At 44.0% G+C, this 10105-nt stretch overlaps 1 protein-coding gene across 2 annotated transcripts; it reads left to right on the top strand.

Annotated features, from left to right (window-relative positions):
- The first annotated feature begins 500 nt into the window (after positions 1–500).
- On the top strand, positions 501–6937 carry TMEM213 (transmembrane protein 213). 2 transcript variants are annotated; one of them, XM_071727832.1, is made up of 3 exons: positions 501–913; positions 2995–3066; positions 4921–6937. In XM_071727832.1, exons 1-3 carry the CDS (start codon positions 700–702, stop codon positions 5088–5090), a joined length of 456 nt encoding a protein of 151 aa, XP_071583933.1. In that variant the 5' UTR covers positions 501–699; the 3' UTR covers positions 5091–6937. The 2 variants fall into 2 exon arrangements, with proteins under 2 accessions (XP_071583933.1, XP_071583942.1); XM_071727841.1 differs by having other exon boundaries at positions 506–913; positions 2998–3066.
- The last annotated feature ends 3168 nt before the right edge of the window (positions 6938–10105 follow it).

Here is a 10105-nt window from a genome sequence, read left to right on the forward strand (position 1 = left end):
AAGGTGCAGCTCCTGGCTTTGTCTATGCCAAGGAGGAGTTGGTGTAATGACAAGAGAAGGAAAAAAAGCTTTTTCAGCATCACATTGCACAGGAGTGATGGAGACAGTGATGCCACTGTGCTCACAGGGTGGGCACAGCAGTAATAGCTTCTGAGCAGAAGAACAGCTTCTCCCCAGGCTTGAGCTGATGCCAGCCCCTAACCCAACACAGGCTCTTAAGAAAAGGCCATCACTACCCTGCCATAGCTCTTGGCAGCCTACACAAAGCAACTGGTTTCATCCTCATTTCTTGATTGAAACATATACCTTATGTTAACTCATCAGCTACTGTTCCAGCATGACCAAAGACTACTTGTTTCCAAGGCTTACGTGCAGCACTTCCAAAAAATCATTACTGCTGGGCAGCTTCGGGCAAGGTGAGGTGTTAAGCCACCAGACATGCAAAATTAAAGTCAAACAGGAAGACAAATTCTCTACTCTGATCCTCTGCTTCTTTCTAGCTCTACTTGACCATCTTCACAGGACCAAAAGGAGAGTCAGAATCTGATTGGGACTGTTTGGGTCAGCTCCAGAAGCCTTCCCTCCCTCCAGATTCTGGGGAGAAACCCTCAGGCTTAACCTTCAGGGGCCCTTCACCTGCCTCAGCATTTGGTCGGAGCCCTTCCCTTCCTTCACCCAGTTGTGGCAGGAAAGTTCAAGATGTCCTGGCAGCAGGAAACTCCTTTGCTCCACCCTCTCTGCCTTGCACACTCAGCTTGCCCAGGGTTTGCTGAACCAGAGCTACAGAGATCTGAGCTCTGCAGCTGCTCAGGTGGGACCTGGACCCTCGGCATGAAGCATTTCTCCTGTGAGCCCTGGGCAGCCTTTGCTGTGTTCTTCTTCACCACCACGCTCCACTATTCCTGCTCAGCAGGTATTTCTTTTCTCTCATGCTCCTGTAACCTACCTTCCCCTCCTTTCTTCCCCCCTAAATACCTAAATGTATTGCCCACTGACACTGATTTATTCTTTAAAAACAAAGGGGGCTCCATTGTCTCAGCTGAAAAAATGAAAGAGCTGGAACTGATTAATGCTAATGAGAATTACTTGATGTGATTGATCACAGCAGCTTTCTGAAGAGATGTGCTTTTGCCAGCTATTTACAGATCCACTGTAAATGTGACTGAGATGCAGGTTGCTCCATTGACTGGCAAGGAGATTGGAGACCACAGTTACTCGGCTTTCATGTGTTTCCTTAGGCAAGGGACTCTGAAATTCCACCCAAGAGACTCACTGTAGTCCAGTTTAGCTCTTATTAGGTGCTTTTTTCAGGAAATCTGGCTTTGGTGCCCCCTTAATTGGGAAAGTTACCTAAAAAAAAATGAGACCTGTAAGCTTTTTTTTCCCATCAGGTTGCTGCTTTCCTTTGTAAATCATCACCATCTGAGACCTGGCAGCTGTTCAAAGATGGGTTAGCTTTGACAGGGTTAGCCCTGTCCTTTGGGCTACAAAGTCTATAAACCTGAACCAACACTCTGTATTCTGCATTACTTTTTTCCACGGGTTATACACAGTTTTTAAATTATTATTCCCAGTGCTGCCATGAGGTACTTATTAACTCAAAAAACAAATTATGGCCAAGGTCATTCAGCAAGTCCTAGCAGAGTCCGAAAGAGGAATGGGTACTCAGACCTTTCCCTGGGACAGGATGCCCAAGGGAACTTGGCTGTGTGGCAGTGGCCATAAGGAAAACTCTGGTCTTGCTGGTCTTCAGTCAGGTCAAAATACAAAGCTGGGCAGCAGCAGGTGACCCCAAGGACAACATGTCCTGCAGCACAACTTCTGTTCATTTGCTGTTATTTGGAAAATACCAAACTCAAAACAAAAGTTTGGTTAAAGAACTTGATCTGTTCTATTCTCCCAAGTTGAAAATGAAGCTGAACCATTCTTTTGAAGTCTTCACTGAAATCAAGCTGGAACTGCTTTTCTCTATCACACAACATCAGCTCAGGGCAATGGTTTGTCTGGAAAGAGTTCTCTGATAGCCTCTGCCTGGTCTGTGGACCAGCAGCACGTTGGGGTCCCTCCACCTACATGCAGGAGGAGCCCTTACTCCTGTAGCCTCTTCATGGCTGTCTGCAGGGCACCATTTCAGCTGGGATACCTCAGCTGGCTGAACTTGTACCACTCACAGCAGCACGTAGTAGGAGGTGACGTTCCTTTTGTCTCCCTTCCTTCTTCAGCCCAGCACATGCTGGTGCTGCTCCACGGGGACCACAGCAACCTGGCCTGTCTCCACGCAGGCATCCTGCAGCTCTCCATGCATCTGGTTCTGCGGTGCTACAAGGTGCACCCTGAAGCTGAGGGGCAAGGGGAGCTCTAGGAGGTCTAAGAGGGCTTTGGCCTCTGACATCCTGTAGAGATTTAGAGGGCTGGAGACCAGCCTCACAGCTATGCCAGACTGCAGCTGTGCTCTGAGTCTGGGTAGGAAGCAGGATAAAATGGCAAATCCTTCACTGTAACCCCTCCCTTACTAATTTCTGTCTGTTGTATGTTCCAGTCTGAGCTGGTTAATGAGTTTCAGGCACAGCTGCACCTGACTTGCAGCAAAGCCAAAGCTTCCTGAGGCTTTCTAAGGGCAAAAGGAGGTAGATGTACAGCTCACTGGCCATGAATTTCCCCATGACACTGAACGTTCTCTCTCATTTCAGTTCTTGTTCATTCTGCCTCTGCAGCTCGGGGAAGGACAGTGGTTAACTTGAGCTCTGAGTGAAAGTCTCATGCCAGGCAGAGGATCCAGCTGTGCCTTACAGCTGGTGCTGCAGCAGGTGGCCTCTAGAGCCTGTGTTGACAGTGAGGAAACACCTTGGTGCAGCAGGGTTTATGGGCAAGAACGTCCTGCCACCAAGCTGTTCCCATCCTACAGGCATCTGCAAGGCTTTCAGAATTTCATGCTTGATACCAAGTATTGCTTTCCTAATCCCACTTGCCTTTTCTCCTGTGCTTTCCTTCTAGCAGCAGCTGAAGACATCTCCAATGTTTCAGCAAGCTCCACGCTTGCAGCTGAGTACGAAGCACCATGTCTTAGTAAGTCTCTGTAAATCATTACTTCCACTATAAATCCAGGTGATGAGACTACAGAGGTCACTGAGATACTGTCCTGGAAAAGGATTTGTCTGGTTTCATGCACTGTTACCAAGGATTCAGTTGCAGGTGAAACTCTAGGACACATTTCTAAGACTCCCCCATTGGCATGTCCAGGGTAGTATCTTCAATACCTTCAGATGGACTCATATCACAGAATCACAGAATTACCTTGGTTGCAAAATACCACCCAGATCTTTGAGTCCAACTGTTAAGCTAACACTGACAAGTTCTTAAGTAAGCCATATCCCTAAGCACAATGTCTGTGTCACTCCTAAATACTTCCAGGGATAATGACTCCATCACTACCCTGTGATGAGGCAGCCTGTTCCAATGCCTCATAGCTTGGAACTGACTAACTCAGAGCTAATTCAGTTTGTGTGTTCTAAAGCTCCCTGCCAGACTGCCTGCCTGTAGGCAAAATGTGGATTCTCAGGAGCACCCCTTTCCCCCAGCCTAAGAGGTCTTGCCCAAACAGACAGCCCCAGGCAACCTGAGATCCTGTCAGCTCTCCCAAAATCTTCCTCCATCCCAAATGTCCAATACACCCATAGTCCTGCACTTCCCATGTTATAGGATGTGTACCTATAGAAGTATGGTACTTCAAAGCATGTCACAGGAGGCATCCCTCTCTCTTTTCTGGACACATACAAAACATCTTTTGTTGTGGGAGGAGCTGCTCTGTATGATGCAGGACAGCTGTGCTGGGTACACTGAAGGCCAATGCACAGGAACCTGCTCCTGCCTGATGCTTATGAATGAGAGCCACGGAGCAGCACCTGCACTTGGCTTTTCCCTGGAATGGTGCAAGGAGCTGGCTGCTCTGCACCAAGCTCAGGAGGCATCCACTTTTCGCAGCAGCAAAGCTCTGTGCCTGCCAACATGCAAGGCATGTAGCTGCAAGGTGGTTCTGGCTGACCCAGTTCTCCTGGGTGCTAAAGTTCTATGCTTAGCCCAAGGGGTCAAGATACTGTGGTCCTTCAGACTCCCTGTGACATTTCCACCATAAGACTCAGGATGCAGAAGCAGAGCTGAGTATTTTCATTGTGTTCTTGTGATGCAAGAAGTACAGCAGATACCTTTAAATAACAGCATAAATGAAACAACAAACGACGTATTCCTTAATTGGCTTTAGGAAATGGAACTGCTTTAAACAAAAACAAAAAAGATATAAAAGATTCAGGAGAAAGTATACAGAACTGTTAAAAATTACTTCATTTTAAAATGAATTACTTTAAATTACTTTACTTTTTAAAAAATTTCTTCATTTTAAAGCATGTACCATGGTGGTACTTGTAACCACTGCAAAACACAAGGAAGTCACTGTTAACAGCCCAGCAGAGAACAGTCACTTCTTCTACTGCCAGCAGAGGTACTGGGCATGTAAACTATTGGAGATCCTGCTGAAGGTGACTCTGCTAGAGACTCTTACTCTTGCATGAACTTTCTTTCCCCTGGGTTTATTTTTAATTCTGACTAGCTACTTCTATCATACTGCCCTCCTAAAACTGCTGAGCAGATGCTAAGTAGGTATTTTAAAATATTTCAGTAATGCTGAGCACAGCAGTAAGAGGACTCAGGTGTTTGGCCAGAGAGGGATGACCAAGTCTTTAAGACATTTAGATGAAATAAAAAATTGCCATTCCCCAGGATAAGCGTGAGGCTTGAGGGAGAGATGCCAAGGCAGAGTGACAGGTCAGAGGGCAGAGAGTAAAAAATCACTGTCTCACCTGCAAAGAAAACTTGTTAACACACTTGGCCTCCCATCATTAGCTAACTTCATTTCTTTGCCACCAGATGTGAACTTCTGTGCTCAGGCAGCCGTGTGCTGCCGGACGGGTGTGGATGATTATGGGTGGATTGCAGCAGCTGTTGGCTGGAGCCTCTGGTTTCTGACCCTCATCCTGCTCTGCATGGACAAGCTGATGAATCTCCGGCCTGATGAACCCAAATATTTGGCAGCCTGAAGCAAGGCACACCAGCAAGCAAGCAGCACCTGGGAACAGGGAGGTGCAGGTGGACTGACAAAGCATTTCAATCATTTCCTAAGAAACAAATAAGAAAGGGAACATATCAGCGACCAAAAGAGGCCAGATCTAAGCAGGATACCTGCTGTGGCTTTGCTCTCCCGAGCAGGTCAGAGCTGCCAGTCATGGTGGGGTGCAGGCAAGTCCCTGACAACCATCACGTACGTCTTAGTGCACAGAAGACCTGTTCCCTGAGCACCTTCATGCTTTCATGTGAGAGCATCAGCAGTGATGAGACACTGAAGGACCAGTTACCAGGCTATAGCACACTGCTTTAAGCCAGCCCAGTACCTAACCTTTGACTTTGTAACTGAAAGTGGGCAAATAAAGCTGTTATCTGGAGAATCAATGTTAGCAGATCCATTACTATGGTAGTGCAATCCCCCCCTCCTCCAGCCTTTCCCTTCTGTATGAAAGGCTTCTTGCCTTTCTTGCACTTCAGGTGCAGGGTGTGATGTGATCCCCCCCTCTCTGGGATACAAGTCAAAAGAGAATGAATGTGGATGGCAAAAAGCAGAGAAATAGAGCTTTAAAGCACCCATTTTGTGACAGGCTCCTGCTTCTACCATGGACTGTCAAATTCATGAGACCAGAGCATTAAGACACTCCCCTGATTTGCCTGGCTCCTGCCTCCCCTATCCTTTGGGAGTGGGAATGACAATCCATCACCTCCTGACAGCCTGGTACACCTGTACCTGGGCTGTGGGTCAGAGGGGATGATACCACTATTTGTAAATCTGGCAATGTTCCCACAACTAATGCAAAGTACAAGGGATTGGGGAAAAAAATGAAAAAAGTACCTGACAAATGTCAATTCACTTGGACCCTACAAGAAAATTATTTTAAGTGAGACTATTTGAGCTCTCCTGGATGGCAGTGGGCTGTGACCAGCATCTCCCCCAAGCTGGGACACCTCCCAGGCACTAAATCCTTGAGGACTGCCTGCTGACAAAGCTGACAGAAACCAGGAGGAGTCATCCTCCTCGACTCTCAACTACAGCCCACTGAGGAATGCATTGTGTTTACTCTGAACTTGAGAAGAGGGAAAATTTAACCACAGGCCAATTTAACCATCTTCCATCCCTCTCTCTATCCATCTTTTTACTTGGACGTACACCTTTGCTTTCACGAGTGTGAGTGTCCTTACACATCTTTCATTGGATCCAAATATTTGTCTGCCTCTGTTTGTATGTTTTGTGTTTATACTTATGTACAGATATACTTTTATTTAGGGTACATTGGAATAAGTTCATGTGTTTTCTGTCATCCTCAAGCCTGTAAGCAAGTCGCTGTTTTAATGATAACATCTCCTTATATATAATTGTTAGCATATTGGTTAATGATTAAGTTCAGCTCAAATTAAACCCCTGAATTAAAATCTTGAGTTAAACCTTCAACTGTTGCTAATCATAACCGGGGCCAAATAGTCCCTCCACACCACCACATTACATCAGTAAACAGCTGTAACTTGTTGATTATTCCGAGTGCTACTCACCCACTAACCTGTGGTATTTTAAAGTCTATTAACTGGTACCAGTGGGAACTCTGTTACAGAATCTTAAGGACTGCTTGGCCTGATTTGAAATGAAAATTAGGGTTTCCAGCACAGTTTATATGTGAATTGTTTTGTAGGAACTGAATTTTGCTTGTATTTATTCAGCTTGGACCTGCCCAAGTAACTAAGTCAAGGTGAATTGTGGTAATCAAGTTTAAAGCAGCATTTTGGATTAACAGACAGAACTGTTCCTATTTAGGGAAGATAATAATAAACATTGATATTGATAGATTCTCAGTGACTGGTGTATATTGATAAATCTTTTATTGGCAACGGATTACTCAACCCAAATTTGTAGAAAAATGATTCTACATCAAAATATTCAGACAGGAGGGTTTGCCTCACTGCAGTCAAATTGCCTGCATTGGGGGAGTTTGATTTCTATTATTAAAACAATAAATCAGTATTAAACATACTTAGACTTACATAGGATAAGATCAACTGAAATGAAACATAAAAAGTTACTCGTAAACCAAAGATTTCTCTGTTGGTGATCTGTATCCATTAAATATCATTAAAGCCTCCCTCCAGCTTATCAGTGCTTAACCTTTCCAGTTCAAAAAGATCCAAATCAGTTTCAAAGTCTTCAAATTGATTCTGGCACAAGCAAACACTTTGATATCAGGACCATTGCTATGCCATTTCAGTCACCTCTCATCAGCTACCCCCCATCAACAGGAACAGGTACAAGACAGACACCAAGGAAAAGACATCCTTCCCAATCACTAGGATCTCCTAACACGAAAAGGCTTCTGGAGGGACACATTGAGCAAAGAGATGCTGCTGCTGAGAAAGAAAGTTTTGAAAGGGAAAGGCCTGATTATTCTGTGGCTTTTTAAAGGTGTGTATTTTGTTTGGTTGTTTTGGTTTGGCTTTGGTGTTTTTTTTGACACACCATACTACTTATTATGTATTATTTCATGTTCCTAATAATATCACTGATATTAAAATACCCCTAATAGTAGCCCCCCAACTACTGCAGGACTGCCCAAGCCCTGTTGACTTCAAGGGAGCTACATAGCACGTGCCTTGTTTTTTTGTTTGGAGGTTTTGTTTTTCATTGCAATTCAGGCAATTTTCTTTGCACAGAAAACCTTGAAAGGAAAATGTAACCTGTGATTTATCAGTGTGCATAAATCATTTCACCTGTGTTAAACCTTGGTACCCCTTCAGACTGCCATACTATTACACAGAGATGGTTTAGGCTCTCGTGTAAAAACCAAGATGACAGCTCACATCAGCTGTTAAGCTGCAAATTACACTCTCAAAATGATGATGGAAATGTTAATGCTCCAGTCATTTATAGTACAGCTGTCCAGTCAAATTCTGTGCTCCTGGACCAAAAACTTCCTTGACAGAATGAGATGGAGAAGGAAGCTATTGCAATTCAAATGATTTAGTATAAAGAAAAGGCAAAAAATAGTTGAAACCTGGATGGCTGAGAAACAATAAACTTGACTGAAAAACTGGAGGCTAAACCCTAACACTTGTAATCAAGCCAGAACACTTGTTCCTATTTTCTGGACAAAGTTTCTGAATTTCATGAATTAAAGTATGCAGTGCCTGGAAAGGAAAGAGAGACACAGATGGCACCTGGAAAGGCTGATGGTCTACAAGTGCCTTGGTAGACAAACAGAACATTAAGGAACACAAAACCAATCAGAACTTCTCATGCCAAAACCCATCAGTGTCAGCACAGCATTCCACGGGAACTACTGGATTTGCTTGGAGATAGTATCAATCACATCTGACAGTGATTTTTTGAAAATTCTTAATTCAAGACTAAATGGATTGGTACATGATGCACAGCTCTTCATGTTTTTAGGTCCCATTGCTCTGGTAATGACTCACATTACTCACTGCCTCTGTCCTTGGGATTTTAGTGAATGGGCTACAAATTAAGCATTGCACTTTACAATGATTACACTTTGATGTAAAATGACTACAGGCATGAAAATTGGTAAGGACCGAAGCTTCCTACTTGCAGGAAACACACAGAGAAAAAACAGAGGTTAAATTCATAAGAAATGATGCCCTGTACTGGGACTTTGTAGGAATTTTGATAGAGCCATTAAAAAACCCTAGGGTTTCAGAAAATTATGTAATTAATTACAGCCCAAAAATGAAACATTCTTGGAAATATTAGGGGATCTCCTGTTAAAAGGTATTATAATGTCAGTGATTTTGTTAGGAACATAAAATAATACACAATTCTTGGACAGCAACTACCCTCTCAAGATCCCACTTACTTTATGGTATTGCTGGTACCAGCATCTATTGTGGAATTCACACCTTACTTCGGGTTTCTGTTCCAGAATCAAACATGCACCTTCCAAAGAGCTTATTTCCAAATCCTATTTTGGAATTAACTCCTGGAAGTAAACATGGGGTAAAAAATGCATTATTGTTTCTCAAGTCTGCAAACAGCCTGGAAAAAAAAACCAACAAAAAACAGCTCTAAGAGACAGGCAGACTTTGGCTGTACAATAGTGACAGTACGAAATCTAGATGCATCCAGTTAATTATTTGGCTCATCTACCAGATTTTTTTTTTTATTTTTTTTTTTAGTTTTCAGTCCCTGAATCTTCCTGACAAAACTCTCCCTACAAAGAGAAAGCCTCTCTGCATTCACAAGGTAGAAATGACCAACAAAGCTTTGCTCCAGGCCCCACACCCAGCTTATCATGGTGCCCTTTGCTTTAGGAGCTAAAGACCTAAACTAACTGTGAAAGTTTGTATTTTCTCCCTCTGACACTATGAGTGGTAAAAGTCACATTTTCTGTCTTTAAACCTGCTGCTCACATCTTTCAGGGTCAACACTGGACTTAACACCATTCACGCTGTGTCATCTCCCAAATCCCTCAATTACTCCATCTCTCCCCAGGGGTGTTGTCCTCTCCTCTCCTCTCCCACCACCCTGCCCCCATTTGGCTGCCACTTGAGGGAACCAAAAGAGCTCAGGGCAATTAATAACCTCATTTGAACAAAGATGCCACGTGTTGTTGCAACAGCAAGGTGGGCTCCAAGGTCTCTTAGCCCAGTTCTGTCTCCTAGCAGCAGGTATTTGGGGCAGAATACAGCAATTGCACTGAAATCCTCCCTTCCCCTCCCTTGCCCAGCTCACAGGTGAAACACAGCACCCTGCTGACACAGAGCTGAACTCTCTGCCACTGGGAAATTAATCCTCTGAGGACTGTAGATAGTTTCATGCAATAATACCTTTATACTACCTTTCCTTTTCAACTTTTCCCTTGGAATCACAATTACTCCGGTTTTCCCCTACCCTTCTCTCTCCCATTGATTGTATTACCCATGAGCTTCACATATTCACTAATGAGTTTGTGCACCACCTTAAACACAAGGAATCACCCTTAAAATTTCAGATGAGTGGGTTTTTCGT

The sequence above is a fragment of the Heliangelus exortis genome, chromosome 1 (assembly GCF_036169615.1).
Source record: "Heliangelus exortis chromosome 1, bHelExo1.hap1, whole genome shotgun sequence".
Taxonomy (NCBI): Eukaryota; Metazoa; Chordata; class Aves; order Apodiformes; family Trochilidae; genus Heliangelus; species Heliangelus exortis.

Coding starts and splice junctions, on each gene's coding strand:
- TMEM213 (XM_071727832.1), top strand. CDS start 700: ATGTCCTGGCAGCAGGAAACTCCTTTGCTCCACCCTCTCTGCCTTGCA. Junction 914..2,994: donor CCACTATTCCTGCTCAGCAG/GTATTTCTTTTC, acceptor CTTTCCTTCTAG/CAGCAGCTGAAGACATCTCC. Junction 3,067..4,920: donor GTACGAAGCACCATGTCTTA/GTAAGTCTCTGT, acceptor CTTTGCCACCAG/ATGTGAACTTCTGTGCTCAG.